At 34.2% G+C, this 23,786-nt stretch overlaps 2 protein-coding genes across 2 annotated transcripts in view; both read left to right on the top strand.

Annotated features, from left to right (window-relative positions):
- Positions 1–13,227, top strand: part of LOC115976582 (nuclear pore complex protein GP210) — a 33,614-nt gene extending 20,387 nt beyond the window's left edge. The window contains exons 27-41 of the mRNA XM_031097935.1: positions 110–181; positions 1,454–1,529; positions 2,469–2,576; positions 2,715–2,856; positions 3,888–3,971; positions 4,064–4,280; positions 4,612–4,678; positions 5,491–5,582; positions 6,164–6,224; positions 6,347–6,692; positions 9,999–10,039; positions 10,578–10,741; positions 10,852–10,951; positions 11,056–11,225; positions 12,358–13,227. Coding sequence (XP_030953795.1) covers positions 110–181; positions 1,454–1,529; positions 2,469–2,576; positions 2,715–2,856; positions 3,888–3,971; positions 4,064–4,280; positions 4,612–4,678; positions 5,491–5,582; positions 6,164–6,224; positions 6,347–6,692; positions 9,999–10,039; positions 10,578–10,741; positions 10,852–10,951; positions 11,056–11,225; positions 12,358–12,900 — 2,283 coding nt within the window. The 3' untranslated portion in view covers positions 12,901–13,227. The remainder of the gene's footprint in view (positions 1–109; positions 182–1,453; positions 1,530–2,468; positions 2,577–2,714; positions 2,857–3,887; positions 3,972–4,063; positions 4,281–4,611; positions 4,679–5,490; positions 5,583–6,163; positions 6,225–6,346; positions 6,693–9,998; positions 10,040–10,577; positions 10,742–10,851; positions 10,952–11,055; positions 11,226–12,357) is intronic.
- A 2,280-nt stretch (positions 13,228–15,507) lies between these two features.
- LOC115976581 lies at positions 15,508–18,198 on the top strand. Its single transcript, XM_031097934.1, has 3 exons — positions 15,508–15,631; positions 15,768–15,893; positions 17,850–18,198. The coding sequence occupies exons 1-3, from the start codon at positions 15,587–15,589 to the stop codon at positions 18,027–18,029; spliced, it is 351 nt and encodes a 116-aa protein (XP_030953794.1). The 5' UTR covers positions 15,508–15,586; the 3' UTR covers positions 18,030–18,198.
- The last annotated feature ends 5,588 nt before the right edge of the window (positions 18,199–23,786 follow it).

Here is a 23,786-nt window from a genome sequence, read left to right as displayed (position 1 = left end):
TATCTCATCTGGATAAACAAATGAAGAACACTTATTTCAGTATTCATTCTATTTATTCCTGGCCATATCATCTAACTGTAACTTGTGAACTTGCTAATTTTTGTTGAAGGCATTACGACATGGAAGAGCTCTCATACGAGTATCAATGAGTAGTTCACCATTGAAGTCAGACTATATTCTGGTACAAACTAATCCCTTTTTTCACAACCCTTACGAATGCTTGAAAGCAATGTAAAGAAGTGATGCTATCTTCCAGCCATAAATTATGCATTTCTTCTCTTGCACATAGCTTGAAAGCTAAGTTCCATAGAAATGCTGCAGAAAGGCTCTGATTTTGTCATGCCAATACACTCAAGGCATGCTTTCCTTTATTATTCTAATTCATTTTACATCTTGAATGGAAATAACTGACTCTACAGTTTCAAAATTTCCCTTGCTACTTATTTTTGCCATTTTTACCATAAACCTCAGTTTTTTATTTATTCATTGCTGGATGTATGAACCCATGTATAGCGATTTGAGACTACCAGTAGATGGGCCACACCTAGGGTGGTAAATGAACTCAGTTGTTCATGTACTGCTAGGACTTGGCTTGTTTTCACAAACCCATGTATGGTGGTTTTGATATGCGCTTGTTAAAGAACTAGAGCCTAAGGGCTCTGTGTACTTCAGCTCAGCTTAATTGGCTCAAATATGCTGGATTGAGGAAATTCAATGTAATTCCAAATTACATGCTATTGGTTTATGTTTTTATTCATAATCCTCTGCGTCTATACTTGACCTGTATAAGCTCGGTCTTGAGAAAACCTAAAAATCATATTTTTGGTCCTTGCCCTCCACTCAATCATATATCTAATTTAATACTGTTAAATGAACCAAGCATAACTTGAGCTGGAATTGGGCATTACTTGATATTGTTGAACTCATTTACCAAAAGACAGAGCGGAGCCAAACCAGTGCTTTGCCTATCACTCATGAGTATTTTGTGGGAGCTTTTTTTATTTATTTGATAAGTAGTTTTTGTGGGAGCTTGAAAGCTATTTTTATACTTTTATTGATAGTTTATACACATACCCAGCGGGTCTTGAACTTAAGAGCTCAGCTTTAACCCTATTCTTAAAGGGGAGAAGTGTCACTTGAGTTAAAGCTCAATGAACAGCATGGGGCTGGATTGTTTGCAGCCCTAGCCACACAGCCCACACCTGATACATTGTTTTGTTCAGTTGTTGTAAGATATCTCATGGAAATTTCCTAATTAGCCCCACAGGAGACTTCCTGAGACTTATGTCTGAAATAAGCCTTATTTGTTAACCAAATGCTATTGGTTCTGATCATAATATGAAAAAGTAATCTCTATATGCGTTTTACTTTCATATTTTCCTTCTGAGTTTCATGTTTATGTTTTTAATTAATACTACAGTTTAAGACAAGTTAATTCCTTAATTTTCTTTAGATTTCAGTTGGTGCTCATGTACACCCTCAAAATCCAGTCTTACACAAAGGAAGTTATCTGAACTTCAGTATAGAAGGTGGGTCTACAGTGAACATACTACCAATACATTTTCTTTACAGTTATTTATAGTTATGTGTTTTCTTTCAAATCTGTCTCAAATTACTAATTAAATGAAATTTCAGTTTGTGCAGTACTGTCTCCATCTTGTTGCTATTTATAACTATTTGCTCCATGTTATAACGTGAAATCTGTGATAGCATTCGTCTTCTAGCACTTCATAATTGTATCTGATAATATTTGAACTACTCTAAGCTTCATTTGTTAATAGTCAAGTTTATTTAAAAGTGTTGAAGAAGTCTAATTCCTATATAGAATGTTGGACTTGATATGATTCTAATTTTAACACTGTTCAGTCTACTCGGAAGATGAGAGTTTCAGGCCCATGGCCTATGGGTACCACATACACACACATGCACACACACAGAAAATTCTTTCATTTCCCATAAAGAAATTCATAAAATAAATAGTTCTCAACTGTGAAAATTCCTTTGACATCTCCCTTTTCTCTACTTCCTTTCTTCACCTATTGTTATCTGAAGCAGATGTATCTCCCGTTTTCTTTGATGGATGTATTTTGCTTATATAGAAATAGGTTCCCTGCATAAAAATATTTATCTGCCAAATGCATTTGCATCACAACATGTGGACTGCTTACTTGTGTCCTAGGGTGGCAGATAATGATGTTCTAATGTCTTCTTGTACCATCCTGTTTCTCATATATTAATCATAGTATTATTTTCTTTTCTACCAATGAGCTCTAGCTCAATTCGCACCTCCTCCCCTCAAAAGTTCTAGGTAGAGTGTGAGGTCATTGCTTCAAGACCCATTGGTTGTGTACCTGACCGCTAAAAAAATATTCTTCTCTTCCAGAATCAATATTCAAATATCCATGGATTTATCATTCCTTTCGTACCTTTTTTTTTGGGATTTTACATTGTTCAATTTATTATGGTAGGTTTAAATGATCAAGATTCTGGCAAGTGGTTTACTGCCAACGAAAGTGTTGTATCTGTGGACATGACATCTGGAATAGCTGAAGCAGTTGGGGAAGGTTCAACCCAAGGTATTGGAATAAAACCTTTCGCTTTGTTGAAGCTTCTGGCACAAATTTAATGTTAGATATCTTCCCTATGTGCTTCTATGATTTCCTCTGAATATGATGGTAGCCCTTTTCAATATGGAACTTGTTACCTGTGAACAGTTATTTTCGAGGGTTCTGGTCTGAAACTGCAAACACTGGTTACGGTACTCACGGGGGATATTGTTTCTGTGGATGCTCCAAAAGAGACGCTGACAAATGTTCCTTTTCCTACAAAAGGATATAACTTCTTGGTGAAGTTCAGGTTTGTAAACTATGAATTGCAGACAAAACCCTTGTAATTTGTTGTGAATAGGTGTTGGATTCAGCAAGTCCAAAACTTGAGACACAGTCATGGCTATATGTGTGTTTTAGTAAATTAACAATATTGAAACATACATTTTTGTGTATGATGGCAGAAAAAATTATTAGTAATAAAAATCATCAGGATGATAAGAATTTCATAGGTTATTAATGGTTGATAGTAATGTGTTTGATAATTCTCCTCATTTTTTTTTTTAATTAAATGAAGGTTATTTTACAAATCTTAGAATGCATGTTGGATAATGGTGTGCTCAATTGTCATGTCCACAAGTATCTGACGTGCCAAAGAAAGTGTCACACAAGTCATGGTTCATAAATAAGCCAGTCCTGTGCCGACAGAGACAAGATAGAAGCACCCTTTAGTGACTTGTGAAGTACTTGAAGACAGATTATTTAATTTATAGGTTTCAATCATGTGGAGAAAAGTAATTCTTCCATTTATAAGAGTTCAAGCATGCCATTAGAACACATTGCAACTGTTTTCCTTTCTTTCTTTCTTTATTTTTTCATTTTTCTCACCTCTATAAACCCTTTGTGACTTCTGAACATTTGCAAAGCAAGTTATGCTGCCTTGACAACTCATGCAAATAAGTTAAATAAAATTTAGAGTCTGAGTTAATCTAACACGCACACCTGTAATGGCTAGAATTACCCCCCCCCCCCCCCCAAAAAAAAAAAAATCTGAAATTTATTGTGTACCTATTTAAATGACTTAATATATCATGCGATTAAAAAATACATGTGGATGGTCATCTTTTTGGAGAAGACTTCTTTAAATTGGTTTGGATGAAAATTTTGTTCTATCTTGAAGTTTATGGCTCCATCACCCTTAATCTTTGTCGTTGATATGTTGTATACTTTATATATGTTGTGAAGACTTGGTATTCAGTTTACTAGCACACTTTTGTAGATAGATTCATATAAGTGATGACATTCGGTTAATCCCTTTCTTTTTTCTCTTTATTATGAAAGTAATGCTTATGGCAACAACTTTGGACCTCTTGGAAACAGTGAGGAAGTCCCATATGACTGTATTGTGGACCCTCCTTTTGTTGGGTATGTTTCTTAAAATTTTGTATGTTTTGTATGCTAATTTACCAGAAAGTTTTCTCATCTGCTTATATTCTTTTCTGTCTGTGGGCTTGAAGGTATGCAAAGCCATGGGTGGATCTTAACACTGGCAGCTCATATTGCCTCTTTTTCCCTTACTCACCAGAGCACTTGGTACGCTCTATACCCAAGTCAAAGGACATGAAACCAGATATATCTGTTTCCATGAGTGCATCAATTAGAGGAGCTAAATATGCCTCGGGATCTGCATCTGGTCTTTTTATTGGAGGGTTTTCGGTATTAGAAACGGGCAAGGTAAACATTTATTCATACAGCTTGCCTTTCTTTTTGGTTGGTGCAGGAAGGGAAGAATAAAACTTGAGCAAGGCACCTTGATCACCACCCATCAGTTCAGATGACCGTTGGTCCTGTCCTCAATAAGTTCATGAACATGTGACTTCAGTATAGGATTGGCTAGGAGGCTTAAGATTTATTCTGTAGATAGTTCATTGAATTGTTTTTGGATTAAATTTGGGGTGCTCTGTTTAATGCCTGTGATCCGATGAACTAATCTGATTATATGATATTGCAAATAATTTGTTTCAATTTTAGAAGTGTATGATGATGCAATTTTTTAATGTTTCAGAATTTAAAGCAGTTGAATCTGACACCAGGCTCTAACAAGACAATCATAACCATCTTGGGGAATACAGGTACAGTGCCAGGCATTTTTCCCTGTGTATGTGTGTGGGGGCATGAGCCTTTTCTCTACCCATAGCCCTTACACCCTGATGGAGGTGGGGGTTCTCTCTTTCTCTCTCCTTCAATGGTTAGATTTGAACCTTAAGACCTGCAACAGACTTTCACTACCTAAGCCAAGGCCTATGAGCCATGAAGGTGCAAGTTCACCCCATTTCTCTACCACCCCCCATGAAGATTTTACCACAAAGCTAGCTGGCTCCTTCATTATCATTGGAAGGGGATGCTTATTTTAGAAATACTACTGCATGAACCAGAATTTATGTTTATGATAAGTTTCCAGAAGAAGCACATGCATGGTGATTTTTAAATTTATGACTTTAAGACTGTCAGCAGAACTTTCAACATTTAAACTCATCACAAACTGATGAGCTGGGATTTTGAATATGCCCTTTTGTGCATCATCCATAATGTTTGTTCAAAAATATAATGTACTTGTCTACTTAGGTTTTGGGGGAGTTCCCTTGCTAGCCATCTTCAGTGGTTGAGACCTATTCTTGTCATTATAAGTATCATGGATTCCTAATGGCATGTTTGGAGCATGCATATCTATTTGCACCATTCATATTATTTGTTCAAGGAGCCTATAAATGGATGAAATAAGATGTCTTTATTTTTCAGTGACCCCGTATACAGACATAATAAATTTATATCTACATTAATTTTGCTAAGCTTTGGTAGAAAAAAAAAAACCCAAAAGAGAGAGGGAGAGAATTGGTAACTGGATAAAAGTACTGCAATGACTTATTTGGTTGTCTCATTTTAGATGTCGAAATCCATTGGCACAATCAGGATCAGATCATGATCATCCCCATCTATAGAGAAGAATCTGGAATTGGTGGGCGGGCACAGTATGAGGTGAGCATTATGCTTCATTTAATGCATTTGCTTATAATGCAAGTTTTGTTGATGAGTAATTATTACTAGTCAAGTTAAACTGTCACACTTTACAGAAATTGTTTAAATGTCTTGTAGAAATAAAAAGGTTTCATGGCTGGCCTACGAGTATATCAAGCTCAAGAACACTTTTAAGTTTTAACTTTTTAGGCCCCCTTCACAGGCTGGCCTACCCAACAGCATTGAACAAAAAAAATGCAGGCCTTGGACATTTAGAACCAAAGCAACAATGTAACAGAAACTGAAATGGGGTTTAGTATCGAACACAAGATTCATGAATCATACCGGGCTTTAATACAATGTTAGTTATTTCATCTCAAAAGCTGAAGTTATTAGGAAATAGGCTAACAATGTGTACATCAACCTAACAACCACAAACTCTAATATTGGGAAGCACATTGTCCAAAGTCCTAATGTTCCTCCTCTATGTTTGCAGGACTACAGGATAATAATTAGTGTACTGGTTTCATCTCTAAAGCTGTATAAAATACAACAAGTCATTTCATTTTTAGACTGATCATCTCTATTCTCCCTGTCTCCAGATCAAAGTGCTAGGAACAAAAAGTTTTGAAGACAAAATCATCATCACGCTCCCAGCTAATGGTGAGTCTGAATCATGATACGTCTTTGCTTTTTTTAGCGATCAAGAAAGTTTGTCTCTGAGGGAGACACAGTGGATTTCTTAAATATGGACCAAATTGACATCTTTATTGCCTGTTTTACAGGTCAGAGAGTGGAAATAGATGTTGCCTACCAACCTGTAGAAAGAGCAGCGGCATCAGGAACTATCATAAATAAAACCCTTTGGGCAAGTGTGGTTGGGTGCTTTGTGCTATTGGTATTGACAGCGGCCATCTTCATCTGTTACTTGGACAGGCCTGGCAGATCTCAGACATCCACTGCTCCTGCTCCTGCTCCTGCTACTCCCACTGTCCCAGCACCCATGACCCCTGTTCGTGGCAGCCCTGCTGTTTTGAACGAACAGTCTCCTCAAACACCTCAGCCTTTTGTTGACTATGTAAGAAGAACAATAGATGAAACTCCATACTACAGGCAAGAGGGAAGGAGGAGGTTTAATCTACAGAATACAATGTAGATGTATGGTTTGTCAGGGTCTAGATTAGAAGGGTCTCTCTCTCTCTCTCTCTCTCTCTCTCTCATGTAAATTCATGTACAACGTGGCAAAGTGCCCATCAAAATTTTGTTGTATTATTAAAAATGGTTAGGAACTTAAGTATGAAAAAGAAAAGCAACAAACGTTGATTCTTCGATCATGTGCAAAGCTGATCTAATTTTCAAACTTAATAGTTGGTGATAATTTTTTCAATGAAGTGGATTTTGCTTGTTGCCCTTTCCCCACCATTTTTTTGAACTTTGAACTCCACAATAAAGAACCATTTGTGGAGTACATGTCAACTCGAAATCAACCGCACCCTCATTTTGAGTGACTGGTCGATCTTAGTCCAGAGTATCGAGTTAACTGTACCCTTTCTCCCAAACATGTCGATAATTCAAGTAACTCAAACTAAATCCATTCAACAAGTAATTCAAACTAAATCTATAAATCAGATCCACCCACATATGGAATTTTTTTTTAAATCCAATAAATTTCTATGCATTAGATCTGAAAATTAAAAAAAAAAAAAAAATTTCCATAAGAGAGAGTTACAAATTCTCAATTGGACCTAAACCTCAACTCTCTGCTCGTAGCAACAGTCAATGAGGATATCACTGGCGACTGAAATCCTAAAATTTTTGGCTCAATCAATTAAAACTAAAGCTAGCAGAAGCGGTGAGATTCAATGTTTTCCCACAGGATTGGACAACAATTAGGGATGGCAATGGGGCAGTGTGGGGCTGAAGGATAGGGTCTTCGTCCCCGCCCCGCTTGGTTTTGTCTTACCTTATTCCCGCCCCACCCGATGGGGAAAATTTTCTCACCCCATCCCCGCCCCTTGGGGTCCTGCGAAGCCTCGTCCCACCTCGTAAAACTTTACTTTTTGTTAATTTTCCCTACAACTAGTACAATTTTTTTAATGAAACCTATTTCATTAATATACTTGAAATTACAACTAAATTTATCCCATCAAATAAATTCAATTTCTATAAAAAAAAAAAAATTAAATAATATATCCAAGCGTTTAACAAGACAATCACCAAAAAAAAAAAAAAAAAATTCTCATAGTGTAACACAACAAAATAATGGTAAAGAACCACATTGGATAAAATAAAATAAGCTAATATTGATATGTTTGTAGGGTATAAAAAATTTACAATTATAACCCTTAATAATGAGGAATGGGGCGGGGTGGGTCTAAAAAGTCTAAACTCATACCTGCCCCGTCCCGTGGTGCGGGGCTAAAATCCTACCCCATTCCTGCCCCACCACCTTTGTGGGGCGGGGAAAACCCGCGCGGAGCGAAGTGGGGAGGGGCGGGTTAAAATTGTCATTCCTAACAACGTGATGCTTTCTAAAATGATGGAGATTTAACTTATAAGGAGAGAGAATTTTGTAGTGATTTCTTTTCCTCACAAAAAAAATAATAATAATAAAAAGAGAGATAAGATAACATTATATTTATCTAAATAAATTTTGCATGTGTGAGGGGTGAGAATACATACATCCAACAAAATTAAGACATGCATATATTAAAATCGGTTAAGTCAGGATTACTCAAGTGAATTTTAGTAAACCCAACATCTTATCGAATACTCATTTGTGTTTTTTTTTTTTTTTTTTTTCAATCGAGACTCATTGATAATTGAACAAATGAAAGAACTGGCTCGTGTAGACTCGAATTAGGTTGGGTATGGTGAGTAGGGTGAGATACCTATTTTGTCCTTAAAGTATATGATTAAGCATTCATAATTTTTTTTAGTAAATCACATAAATTTGATAACTTCAAGGCAAAATAGGGATTTCATCTATAAGCTTGCATCAAATTAGAAATGTTAATGCTTAACTAAGAACATGTTAATCCACAAAAATAGACTAATAGGCAAAAATAACCATTAGAGTTTCATTATACCGGTTGCGCTTTTCACAAAGTTTAAGATAATTATCATTTTTTACTTCTACGAATCTTAAAAGATTGATGTTGCATATATTCATTACACAAAGAAGATTGACGTAATTTGTCTAAAAAAAAAAAAAAAAACCAAAAATATATGTTTGTTTCCTAAATTTTGGGTAAGGTTATATTTTAGTCTTTGAAATTTGGAAAATTCATTTTTAGTGCTAAAAAGGAAATATAAATGCATCAAGTAAGCTATTTTGTAATTTTGTCATTACTCATTATAATTATTGCTAACATGACAAGATCTAATAAAACCACAAAACGCTTCATTATAACATAAGTTATAAAATAACTAATTTGATATATCTATAATTTTTTTTATATTTCAATAGTTGAGAATAAAAGATTTGAAACCGAGATATCACTAAAATATAACTTATAAATTATAGTGAGCTTTAAAAAATGGTAAAAAGAAAGAAAAATTATAGGATGGGTTTAAAAGGAAGGAAGAAGTAGAACACTTAACACGATAGCCGTTTGTGTCCAGCCAATGAGAGAGCAGGAATAGCTTAAAAAGGGTTTTAGTTTTAGGGCTTTCTTTTATTCATTGTACTCTCTCTCCCTCTTTCTCTCTTTGACTCTTCTAAAGCCAAAAGCTATTAAGCTAGGGCACTCCAAAATCCAAATCCAAATCCCAAATCCTAAATCCAATTTTTCTTTTTCTTCTTCTTCTTCTTCTTCGAATTCGTGAAATCATCGTTAGCTAGCTTCCAAATGGACTCTCAAGCCAACGAAGCCATCCTCGACGGAGAACCTAACGACGTTAAGTCTTCTGACCTCAGAGAAGACGACGATATCATCAACGACAAGTCTCACTCTCACTCTTCCGACGGAGCTAGCGCCGGGTTTCTCTCTCTCTCTCTCTCTTAAACTTTCAATTTTTAAGCTCTGTTTGGTTCCCAAGAAAATCTATCAACAGCAATAAAATCACCCAAATCTTGTTAAAAAAAAAAAAAAAAAACTTAGTAACTGTTTCATTTGCTCGTTGTTTCTCTAATACTTTCTTGATTATTGGGAAAAAATTTTAGGGGAAAAAAACGGAAGGAAAAAGAAAGAAAAAATTTCGGAACTGAAGGAAATTTGTGTTTGATTTTAATTGTTTGTTTAATGCTCTTGCTAATCAAGTAGTTGTTATGAATAATTAAGATGAAAGTAAAAGAAAAGGAAAAATTTTCAAGAACTTAAGTAAGAAGGCTGTATTTGAGTTTACGTTAACTTCTTGTGTGGATAATAATTTGCGTGTGTGTGTGTATGTTTTTGATCTGTTTGTGATTTTTTTCCTGTTTGTAATTTGTTGCAGAAAAATCTTTATAGGGGGCTTAGCGCGAGAGACAACTGATGGTTAGTTATTTTTATAGTTGATGATGCTTTTTTGTAATGTATCAAATGCAGTTTACACTTTACACCACTTTTAAGTTTGGGTTCGTGTCTAAATAGGTCGTCTTGGCTTTCAAAACTCGCAATTTACGCCATGTTGATGTGTCCCTTTTCTTATGTTACATCACATTTTCACCAATAATCATGCCCGTCCCTTTTGGGTTCATTAAAAGAAAAGTTTTAACGGATGTTGGCAACTAGGTCTAGCTCAACTGGCACCTCCTCCCCTTATAAATTTAAGGTGAGGTTGTTGGTTCAAGACCCATTGAGTGCGTGTGTAACCTACCAAAACAAAAGGTTTAGCAGATGTTGATGGAAGGGGCACACTGACATTGTTGTAATACTGATTTAGAAGCGATCCTAAACTTAAAAGGTGTAAATAGTGTTTGTCTTTCTTTTTTCTTTTTTATTTTTTCTTTTTTATGCAAGTGTTGTTGATTTTTAGTGGGACATTTATGAGTTTTTGTTTGGTTCTTCTTTTGATTGTAATTGTATTATGCAGCACAATTTGTCAAGCACTTCGGTAAATATGGTGATATTATTGATTCTGTGATAATGAAGGACCGGAAGACTGGGCAGCCCCGAGGATTTGGGTTTGTGACTTATGCAGAACCCTCTGTGGTTGATAAAGTCATTGAGGATACCCATGTTATTAATGGGAAACAAGTAGGGTTTTTGTTTAATCGTGTCAATATTGAGCTAGAATTTAGTTGTTTTCGCTTTAGTTGTTGATTCGATTTTATTGGTGTTTTGATGTGATTTTGGGGGGCATTTAGGTGGAAATTAAGCGGACTATCCCTAAGGGAGCTATTGGGTCTAAGGATATCAGGACTAAGAAGATTTTTGTGGGTGGAATTCCTGCAACTGTGAATGAAGGTTGTTTCTTCTATAGTTTTGTGGTAATTGTCTTTTTGTGAATATAAAGGTTGTTTGCATATTAATTCTGAAAGGGGAGCTATTTGTTTGTTTCAAATGAGCAGATGAGTTCAGGGACTTCTTTGCACAATTTGGAGAGGTCAAGGAACACCAGATCATGCGGGACCATTCCACCAGTCGTTCTCGTGGGTTTGGGTTTATTTCCTTTGATACAGAGCAAGCAGTTGATGATCTCTTGTCCAGGGGTAACAGACTGGAGCTGGCAGGAGCTCAGGTGAGCAGAGTGCTAACTAAAATTAACATTTATTTTTCCTTTTTGTATGTTCTTAAAGATAATGTCCCTATTTCTATAACCAGCCTTTGTATGACGTAATTACTAGCTAGGCGACACATAACATATTAGTTACTAGATTATTTATATATATATAAAAAAAAAAAAACATATCAGTTACTAGATTAAAAACGAAGACTATTATTATTCAAATGCAAATTTTTGCCCAAAGGGCCTCATACAGAGCTTGCAAAGGACTTCTAATTTTTTTTTTTGAAAAAGTGAAAAAAATGCATCTATTTATACTTGAATGATTACATAAATTTTTGGTGGGTGGGGTTGTGTATTCGTGGTTTACTCCCCAGGGATTGGCACAAAGTGTCCTCCTTCCCTTGGTGAGGTTCCGTGTTATTTAAAAAAAAAAAAAAAACCATAAACTAACATCTAAGTGGGGATGTTTTGACTATTAGTTATGTGCCAAACCGAGTGGGTTTCTTAGGAAGTACTTTGGTGTATTAATCATTCATTATTGGTTAACTTTATGCTATATCTTGTTTAGAATTTTTTTTATCCATATCAGCTGTCCCTCTATTCTTTGGCATCCATCAAGCATGGTGCCTGGTGTAGAGTTCATAATTTTAAATTTTTATATAGTTTATATGCCAACAATGTTGTTGTTTTTGTAGTCCTTAAAAAAAAATTCTGTAGATGGATGATGTTAATGAAAGTATTTCCAAAAAAATTTGCACTATTTGGTGGCTTACTTTAGCGCCTACTTTCAGATTTAGAAATATTTTAATAAATTCTACTACTCCAGATGTGTTGTTATCACTGTTGAAGTGATGCATAATGTGGACTTTATACAGAAAGTTAGTTCTAAGATGAAAGGACAGGAAAAAAGGAATATAGAATTTAGAAAAAAAGAAGAAGAAGAAGAGGGGGGTGAGGGTCAGGGGAAGTGAAATTAGGATATCGTTTTCTTCTTTGATTAAACTAATTAATATTACGTCTTCTAAGCATACGAAAGATAAGAAGATTCTTGAATTATTTAACACATATGCTGTTGTTCGTACTGAATAGAACCCTTTTTCAATTATGAAGCATTGTAATTTAGGTTCATGTTTCTTTCTTGTAGGTGGAAATAAAAAAGGCCGAGCCAAAGAAGCCAAACCCACCACCTGCCCCATCCAGGCGTTATAATGATTCTAGGCCCGCATTTAGTGGTGGGTTCAGAGATAGTGGTTATGGTGGATTCGGAGGCAGTAGCTTTGGAGGTGGCAGTGGTGGTGGATATAGGTCAGGTGGACCCTATGGTGGTGGCAGGAGCAGCGCTTATGGTGGTTATGGTGGAAGTGAATTTGGTGGTTATGGAGGATATGGTGTTGGTGGTGGTATGGCAACTTACAGGGAAGAGCCCTATCTAGGATACTCGAGTCGTTATGGAGGAGGAGGCTTTAGCAGAGGTTATGATCTAGGAGGCAGTTATGGTGGACCTAGTGAGAGTTATGGGGGATATGCTAGTGGTGGTAGTGGTGCTGCTGGTGGCGGCTATGGGAGTAGTTATGATGCCAGTCTTGGTGGTGCCTATGGAGGGGGTAGTGCCTCCTTCTATGGGAGTAGAGGGGGGTATGGTGGTGGTGCAGGGAGTGGTAGTCGATACCATCCTTATTCAAGGTAGAAGTCATTGGAGGAGGAATATTAGGATTATAATTTATAAGCGTACGGAAAAATGCGAACCTGTCTCAGTTTGTAGCATTGAGTTTCAAGTTTGTTAGCTTATGTTTTCGGATTCTTTTATTTTGTTGAGGAGGTGGTTTTGAATGTTTTTACCCTTCTGTCCTAGTAGTGCAAGATAAAAGATCTGATTTTAACTTTTCATTCGGTCGACATTAATGAGCTGCAAATTGTGCAGATGATTGTATTATCTCTGGTTCTTGAAAGGTTACCTGCAGACATAAGTGGCAATTAATCTTCTTAACATTGTGTTTACTCATTTTCATTAGCAGATCATTCCTGTCAGTTAAGGAAGCACTCAATTTATTTCTTATGTTTAGCGAATCATTTTAGTTCCAGCAATGCCATAGACACAACAAATTCAGAACTTTTTTCACAACATTTGAGGTAGCAGATTATTGTCTCCGTTGTATACCAATCACAACTTGTCACCTTAGCACTGATGAAAAAAGTTGTGAAATTGGTTGTGCATTTAGACTTATTGTTTCAGTTTTGCATGGACACCAGTGGCTAGACCTTGCTGTTCATGGTCATAATTCCTCCGGATGTCAACTCTTTAACATATATGTTACATGGATAGCTGCCTTGTTTCATAAAATGCAATGTTCTGATATGTTAGCTGCTTTCTATGACTTAGAACCATTCTTTTCGACATGATTGTTACATTGCAACCTTGACTACATGAGCTCCTATGATGGAAATGGAACAAATCTCAACCATTGTTAGTTTAACCTTTACTATGTTCCTGCTGAGTCTTTCTTCTGGGTGAATTGGATCTTGGCGAGAGTTGATGTGGTATGAATTTGGAACTGATCTGGGTGTGAATGCATCTTAATCCTGCAAGATTGTGACTTCTTAGTAAAGGCATGCCATGATTGTAGCCTTTGTATTGATTTGATAAATTTATGCTATCAACAAAGTATAAGAAATAACATTCAGCTACTCGGCTAGGTTGGGTGTTTAAAACTGTAGTATATTATACAAGGGTGAACTGAAAGGACATAAGTCATAGCTGCACATGAAACGGTGTCTGTTTCCACATCCAAAAGCATTTGCAACTTGTTGAGTGTAAGGCTAGGGATGTGATGTGATACTTGAGAACTACGGCAACAAAGACGGCAGGTGATGGTTAAAACCATAGCTTTGCTCTCATATTTGCTATTTGTTGCGAATGTATATTGTTTGAGTATTTGCAAATTCTATATTTTTACCACAATTATGTTACCAACTAATGTGCCTGTTTGTTTGTTTTTTTCATTGTAAAACCTATTATGAAATGTGCAATTCAATATCATTCATTCCGTATTCACAATCTACAAAAGATCATTATCATCAATTTGTAATGAAAATTTAATAAATGTTTTATATAATATTTCTTACATATTAATTTATTCTCTCTCTCTCTCTCTTCAATATATAACTAAATTATTTTAAGCAATTCCTCAAATACTCCATTAGGCCTGAGCCAAGTTGGTCTAGGGCTCAAGCCAAAACTTTGACTGAATCACTTCTGGTGGTTAATTTAATAGCAGAAACCGCCATCAATTGCGAAGAACCACAATCTTGACTATTTGATCTCTCATGGACAATGAAGGGTGATGGGGTAAGGATCTCTAGATCTTCATTTGATCTAGAAACCCTTTTAGATCTTTCTCGATCATTTTTGTTGTATAAAATTCCAATATGGGAAAATCAACACTCAAATTGAAATGATCAATTTTTTGGAGACTTTAAGGGTCTATTTAGATAAACTTATTTTGATGAAACTGAAAACACTGTAGCAAAATAATTTTTAAATGTGTAAATAATACCGTGAGACCCATTTTTAATGAAAAAGTTGCTGAAAAGTGAGATTTGTGGGTCCTATAAATAGTGTATGGGACCCATTGATGTGCTAAAAAGGGGTTGAAAAGTCAAATAGTGCGGCTACTATTCATGAATAGTGTATGAACAATAGCCGTTTGTCTCCTGAAACGCGTGCCAAAAAAAAGAAAAATAGAAAGGGAAAATGCAAGACTCAAAACGCAAAACGCCAGACGTGTATCCAAACCCACACTAAGTGTGCACTTGGGAAGTGTTTCGTGTTTGTGCGTTTTGTTGAAAAAAAGTAGGTCTCACGGCACTATTCATGGACCCACAAAAGTCATTTAAACACAAATTTCAATATAAATTTGAGTTAGCACTATTCACATATTTAAAAATATTTTACTACAGTGTTTTCAAAAATAAGTTTTCAATTTTCAACAAATAAGTGATATCCAAACACACCCTAAGTCACCATCAACCACCTCCTGCCATTGAAACCACTTAGATCCTGATGGATCGGTTTGGATTGGGCGGGTGGGTCAATTTGAACTAATATTTTGGACAATTCTAAATACCACACTATACAATGTGGAAAAGAATTGATTTCAGAACAATAATCCTCCACAAACCAAGCCCGAAAGGGCAATTCATTTTAGTTTACAAACTGAACTTGGGCTGCAAAGTCAGTAGCCCATGGGCCAAACCTGATACGAAAAAAAATTCCAAATAAACTTCCTCCAACTCAGTAAACATTGTCGTGTAATCACAAAAGAAAAATCTTCAATTTTTTCTGGCTTTCATGCTCAGAGAGAGAAAGAGAGAGAATGGCGATGGTGTCATGGAACTTGGGCCTAGGTGCATCTCAAAAGGTACGTAGATTCATTCCGCAACTCAATTCTTAGGTTTTTTTTTTTGTCCTTAATATTTTATAGTTACATTCCGCTTCTCAATTTTCCCTTCTTTTTTAAATAATTAATTTTTAATTTTATATTTTTTAAAAAGCAGAGAGAGGTACCCCAACTCCAAGTATTTTGCAGAAAGAAAGAGAGAAACAGAGATAACAACCACCCTTATAAAGTCATCGAAATTACGCCTCCGCCCAAGAACCTTGGCATTCGTTGCTTCCCCTCTGTAATTACCCACTATTCTTAGTATCTATTCTACTCCTTTTTTTTTTTTTTTTTTAAATTTATAATTATTATTTTTTTATCTCCATAATCAAAGTCACATTCATTTTTATAATTCTTAGCTATTAATTTAGACTAACAGCTTGGAAATGATTTTTATTTATTTATTATTATTATTTTATTTGGGACATACAATCCAAAATAAAAGAACTACAATAGTAAAGTACATATAATGATATATAGCGTTCACATTTTAGTGTTGAAAGTTAAAACTACAACTTACTATCGTCATTTTGGACAGAATAATGCTAGAGCCAATTTTTTTCACAACGGCTGACATGGCCAATTGTGATTGGAGCAACGCGATTTTTATCCCTTTTTAGTTTATCCACAAAGAAAAAGGATTGCGTTTGCTGTTGGCGTCTTGGATGTCGATAAGTACCTGTATGTATATGATGTGTTAGTTAGGCCTAATGGATGTCTTTGAAATGTTTATTAATTTTCTACATCAGTTTGCGTGCTAATGATCTTTCACAAAAGAAGGATGTGTACATCAATTAACTTTAGAGGCAAGACATTACCCTTTTCTAATAAATTTTTTTATGTGTTATTTAGGAGATAAATGCAAGTACCTTGTAAAATACACTATAGATGGGCATCTCTAATAGGCTTTTTAGGAGCATACTAGCTAGGTTATACAAAAATCAATAATCACATGTGCAGTATGAATTATGAAACTTGGTCAACTATCACATGCCAAATGTCAAAATAGGCCTAGCATTATTGGAATCAGATTAAATTACGTATGACAGAAACAAAGAAATGTGATTTGGAATTATTACAAGAAACTTGGTTAAAGAATTGTTATTGCATGCAGCTAAGTGTATATAGAAGTGTTGTGTTGTTGGTCAAATTTGCAAAATAAATAGAGGCACAGAGAGAGTACTTGATTTTCATCCACAATTCCATTGATGCAACACACTTTTGATTGACTGATAGCAAGAAGAACAATAATCAAAACTTAGTCCCAAAATGTTGGAGTTGCCTATGAATCTGCAAAAAAACTAGTCAAGATTGGCCACATGTTTTTTTGATTGACTGATGCTTAAAAAAAAGATTTTAAATTTGCATTATTGCAGGTTTACACTGGTAGTGAAAGGCAATGAAAGGTGTCCAAATAAGTATAGACTATAGATTACTTTTAATGTGGTTTGAAGGATGTACTCCACGTAGCAAAATGGTCCCAAGAAAAGATGCTGCTAGATTAGCTATTTAAATAACTTAAATTTTTTTTTTTAATGGATGATAAGGAAATCTATTGAAGGTTGTATTATAGATAACGATGCTAGTCTATAACACACCTTGTCCTTGCTTGCTCTATAATAGATCTCCAAAGGCAAAGAGAAAGATGAGGGAGAAAGATCATGCAAATATTCTTTTTGTGCCATGTGAGCTTCGTGGCTGGGACTGGGGTCATCCCAGAGAGACAGAGATAGTGGAAGAACTAAAGACAGCATAACATGTTGGATTAGGATAGAGAAAATTCTAGCACATACATTATTGTCTGCATATTTTGTCATAGTTTGAAAGATATGAGGAATGCATTTACTAATATATGTTGGTTCCTTCTTTCAACACTAATGCTTCAATGCCAGAACATGTTACAGGAAAGACATATGGTCCCATTTGGCATCGAATTTGCTTAATCAACTGTAAATTTCAAGTGCCATTCTATGTGAATTGGAAGTGTAGATAACTGGCAAAAGACGTTCCCCTTAAATTTATGCGCACCCAAAATTTTTTTTGCCGTTCTGTCATGTTGTCAATGTTGCTGTTATTGACGTATTCGTTGATCTGTAGGCCCAGCATAGCTTGTGAATGAATAAACAGCTGAACAAAATGTTGCAATCAGGGTATCCATGTTTAGCTGTATATCTCAATTGTACCTTGTTTGTTGCAGAACTTGCAATGTGGAGAGAGTGTAACAATAGAAGGCCAAGCCTATACTATTTCAGCTGTAACTCATCGATACCAGCTTCGAAAGGGCAAGTATGAACCAAGTGAGAAGAGGCTTGATGTTTTGTCAACAGGGAGATACATCCTGAATTTGTATTTAGAAAGTTTACTAGAACAATCTTGATGTCTATTTTATGAATAACTTCCATTATATATAAAAATTAGGCTTTGTATAACTAGATTGTACAGGACCACTCTTTTAAATTGCATCTTAATGCTTTAGTTGTAACAGCTAAAAAACTGTGCAATGAAGCTTTAAGTTAATGACTTAATGCAACACCTTTACTTGTAAATCATAATGGTATTACCTATATTCATTTAGTATGTTCAGTTTATTAGATCACCCACCAACCAGCCCAACTAACCCTCTTTCTAAGCTAACCTTTGGACCAAAGTGACACCACTTATCTGTCTTTCTGGGATTCAAACAGCAGGACCCCAACCCCTTTATGGACTTGAATGCAACAAGCTTTGTTCCCGTAACTGTAAAAGGATGTACAAACCATGCTCACTAACACTGTTTTGTAACTATCAACAGGATTTGTTTGCCAATAATTAGTACATAGGGCCACATTCCATTCTTGAATTGTGAATTACTAAGGATCTTTTGTATGCTGAGCCCGAGCTACACTACAACCCATCACAATTGCTCCATCTGTTCCCTAAGTAATGCTATTTTCACAAACATTCCATTTTACAAATCAAGTATACTCTTAATGCTAAAGTGACCAAGAACACTACAAATTCTCAATCCTCTCTATTTCAAATAAGAGCATACGTTAAAGATTTATTTCTTTGTTCTAATAGTGTTTAGGATGTCATCTTATTCAAAATTTTAAATAACACTAATAAATACATATTTAGATTTATAATATTTAATTAGATTGAAAGACAGTTTTTTCTCAGCAAAAACTTGGAAATTTGTTCTCAATTGCGCACTTGATCCTAGAGGAGAGGACCCATGAAGTGAGAGCCTAGCTAGTGAGATTACTATTACTCATTGAGAAGTAAACTCTTCAGTGTGAAGCGACCAAGAGGACTTTGGTTGTAGTTGCTGCACATGATCCTAGAGGACAGGAAGGAAGCATGAAAGTAAGTGCCTAGCTTCGTGAGAATTTTCGTTAGTCATAGATTTGCTGGAGAAAATGATAGCGTACATTGCACACTGAAAATGATTGTTGAAACATGTTTAGTTGATTGGTGACACTAGTCACCACAAGCCTGGACATCTTTGTCTCAGAACCACTTAATCATAATCTAAAAAACGTGTCAAGTTGTAAGCCTGCAAAGGACTGGTTGGGAAAGTCCCCCTCCTTTATCATGGCCCCCACTTATATGCAAAAATTTTATAAGTAAAAGTCCGTTAAAATAGTCTTCGCAACAAATAAAATAATATTATTTAGGTAAATGTAGCATTATCTGCTAATATTTTATGAGAAATACTAATAGATGCTCTTAAAATAATAGTTAACAATCCATTTTAAAAAAGTTTTTATGGGAAAAGAAAAAAAAAGTAATTAATGTTTTGACATTTTTTTCTATTTTCCATAAAAGTTGTATCAAAATTTTCCTAAAATGGATTATTAACCATTGTCCTAAGGGCATCCGATAGCATGACCCATATTTTATATTCTATTTTTTTATACTAATTAGTAAGCTAACTCACACATTTATATCGGTGGTATCATTTCGTTAGTGGGAAGGATTATTTCAACAATCTATTCTGGGACTTTTTTACGAAACATGATGTTCTTTCCTTTCACATTAAAATTATATCTGTAAAATCAATCATGAAAGTGAGAACAACGAGCACCAAGTTAATTACTCAGTTATATGTCTCAAACCGTTAAAAATGCACTATTGTCCATTGGATTAGAATAAAATTAGAGGTCAAAGTAAGGTTATAGTTAATGGAATGGAACCCACACAATGAGGCCCACTAAAAATATGGGAGGGGATTTGTTATGGTCATCATCACGAGGGACTACTCAACCACCGTATTCCCTCCGTGCCTACCGTCTGCACCACATATAATAGTACCTACGTGGGTCCCAATTAAAGCCCCAAGACTAGATTAGAACAAGTGGTGGGTCCCACTAGCGTGGCACTCCGGCCCCTCATGTCGCTAGAGATGCCATTGCCGGCATTGTAAAAAAACTTGTAAAGTGAACATTGATATGGGCACCACCACCTCTAACAAAAAAAAAACAGATGATTGTGGCCTGCATTATGATCCATAGTTTTTTTTAGGTAACTTTTGAGTTGATTTCTTTTTGTACAATGTTGTCCAACCATTTTTTACAACCCTTATCATCAATAATTATATAGATATATTAAATTAATAATAGTTAAATTTTATTTCAATATTAGGTTATAATCCGTAATGCCGTACTTATGTATAAAAACATTTAACAATAATAATAATGAAGTGGTTTTTATTTATCTAAAGATAAGGGAGATAGTCTTCTAGATTTTGACACTGAGTATTATAAATGTGTAATTGGACATGAGGTGTAAAATTAGAGAATTATTAAAAATTGATTTAAATTTTTTCTTAGAAGAAAATTTGAATTATGATTATACTTTGACTTAAATATAATATAGTATATAATATATGATTGATGTCAAGATAAAACTTGATGCTTATACGTTTTAAATGAATTATAAAATTTTAATACTTTCATTGAAAGGTTTTTTTTTTTCTTTTTTTCTTTTTTGGATACCATTCATAGGAAAGAAACCAGGAAACAATACAAAAATTTTTACAAAAATGTTGGATTAATCCATCAGTGGTTGGTTGGCATCCTAGTAGCTTGCTCAGCTAGAGTAGTAACTTTACACAAAATGATCCTTGGTACAAAAAAGGATTGAAAGACCAGCCTGTTCTGTGATAGGGACTGTAAATCTGTGAGCATGATTTTTTCCTTCCAATTGGGAGAGCTTTTCGAATTGTAAGGTTATACCAAAAAAAAAACTTAATCCTTGTAGTCTTGATATCAAAATGACGTCAACAAGTTAGTGTCACAAAATTTATTATTATTATTATTATTATTATTACGAGTATTATTATTAAAACTGCTTTTTGGTAGTATTATAATGGTTGATATATAATAGTGTTAGTGATAGATGAATATGAAATTATAGTATAACTTAACATTTTAACGTGAACGAATTTATTTCCTTAAGAATTACAGTACTAAAAAGTAAGCCGCCATTTGTCATCAAGTAATTAATTCTAGTTTCTCAAAAAAAAAAAAAAAAATTAATTCTAGCACCACTTTTTTTACCATATAATTTTCTCACAATTATTATGTGAAAAATTGTAATTATTTGTCTGTTGTTTTTACATAAATCCACCACTCTTTTTTGCCGTTCACATTCAACTACATAAAGCAATTATGGATTTCAGTTAGTTCAACTAGTAAAGTAAGAGATTTGTAATTCAACCAAAAGAGCAATCATTCGAAACGGACGCAACAGGTTAACAATACCTCTCAAAAAAACTACATAAAACAATTGTCAAAAGAGAAGAGTGTGGTAAAGGTTATAGTGATATAATTATAGTTTATCATCATATGGGTTCCCTCAATAATTACTTATTACTTTTATTGATGGGGTTTAAAACTCACCGTAGGGGCAAGATAATGTTATGCGCCGAACAAAGCAATGACAGCCGTCCACATGCTTCTGGTCCTCTTCACGTGCGCACATGTGACACCTTCTTGTTCCCGCCAATCAAAAAGTTAATGGTATTGGTGCGATGACTTAATCCCCATGTGATTACTATTAATTTTTTTATCAATATTTTTACTCATCGATATTTTACATTCAAATACGAAAAAAAAAAAAAAATCAAATCTAAATTGGTCTCCGTGAATTTGATTCCTAAACTTAATGAAAAAAATGTGGATAAGAGAGAGAGATTCGAAGCATCCACATGCAAGTTAATGGTGTTGTCCAATTAAATTTGGGGTATTACAAAACTGGTTGAGATTTAAGAAAGAAATGAATCTTTATCTACTCTCTGTCCAAACATTGAATTTGATTGCTGTAAAACCCAATAAAAAAAGTAGTATTAGTTGACACCCCAATTCTTGTAATTTACTCTCTCTTAACAAGTATTAGGAGAAAGCAAAGCATTGAAGAAGACAAAAATAAAATATATCACTCTTTTTAACTGTCCCTTTTTAAAATTATTAAGCTCTTTTTCTATCATGCTTAAACACTTTTCTTTTATTTTTTTGCTGTCAACACTTGTATGCACTCGGAGAAGGAGCTGTCTAAGAAAAACTAAAAAAGAGATTTTTTTTTATTTTTTTATTTTTTTTTTATTTTTTATGATTTGATAGTTCGGTAAGATGTGGTTCTTCTAATAAAAGATAACAACTTGTATTATTAAGTTAAAAGACTCTTAAAAATATTAAGGATTCAATGTTATCATTTTTTTTTTTTTGAGAAAAGGATTCAATGTTATCATAATTAGTAGAATTAATAGGATTTGATTGGTGTAAAATCATTCTTACATAAATCTTTATTATATATCAATCACAATTTATATCATACTAAAAAGTATGAAAAGATTTGTGCTACTACTCTTCATATTAGCCAAAAAGAGAATTACCTTTGTTGGGAAAATAACTTTGTTGGGCTCATTAAACTCTCATGATGACATAAAAGAACTCATGTTTATTGGCATTATTGTAATAAAGTTTATCCTAAGTATTTTTTTTTTTACATCCTTTGAGTATCATGCGATTGTCATTTTAGTCCCTTGACTATCAAAACTTATAATTAACACCATAGAATTTTAAATTATTATCAATTCATTCCTTCTGTCAACTCTATTTGCTAGCATTTATAAATAATCCAAACCTACATCGTTTTGGGCAAAAAAAAAAAAAAATGAACAAAGATTAAAAATTTAAAATAAGAACATTAAAAAAAAAAAAAGGGAGTAAAGTTATAAACACAATAATATTCATAACATTTTTTTGTTCATAACAATTGAGTTGGTTTCTGTCTATTTGGTTTTCACGTTGGCACACTACTAACTTAATTTTTTTTTTTTTTAACCTACAATAACAACTTGTTAACTTGTCAGTTATGAAAATTCTCTCTCTCTCTCTCTCAAACAAAATTGTGTAACTAATTGAATTTCCATGTTGGTTAAAGGGCAATAACACTCTTCTCCAACTAACAAAATAAAAGAAATGATATATCTACAATATTTTCACAACAAATTCTAATGACAGGTTATTATTGGTTGTTACTGGTGAGAAAAAAAATAATTTTAATGATGGATTTAAATTAAAACTAATAACAACTTATCACCTATGATGAAAGTATTGTTAAAATATTGTGAATATTCAATATAGTACTTCTCGAAAAATAGTAGAGATTTTTTTTTTTCTTTATATTGATAAAATAAGAGAACCTTTACCATCTTTAATTATAAGCAAAGAGGCCTTGGGGTCTACAGTGGGGGTGCGAGCAATTCGTTGGGGATGAGGAAGTAATTTTGGGTGTGTGTATTATGTATATAATATTAAATTTTATAAGATTTTCTAATTCTTTAGTTATATTGTAAGCAATTTTTGATATAAATGTATCTAAACGATATTGTTATGATTAACAGAGACAACAGAATGATCATTTTGATTGCAAACCAATAATAGTTAAAGGTTTAAAATGAAAGTTTTGATAGTCAAGGGACTAAAATGAGATCAACCCACTAATCAGAGGATGTAATGTATTTTTGCCTTGATCTAAAACATTAAGTGAATTCGGTGGATAGTGGAAGTGATGGGTGAAATGACTCTAGAAATCATTTACTTCTCTAATTTACCATTTACCAATGATGAGTGACATTTTTAAGTTGAGC

The sequence above is a fragment of the Quercus lobata genome, chromosome 2, assembly GCF_001633185.2.
Source record: "Quercus lobata isolate SW786 chromosome 2, ValleyOak3.0 Primary Assembly, whole genome shotgun sequence".
Taxonomy (NCBI): domain Eukaryota; kingdom Viridiplantae; phylum Streptophyta; class Magnoliopsida; order Fagales; family Fagaceae; genus Quercus; species Quercus lobata.
This window is presented reverse-complemented; position numbering and strand designations above follow the sequence as displayed.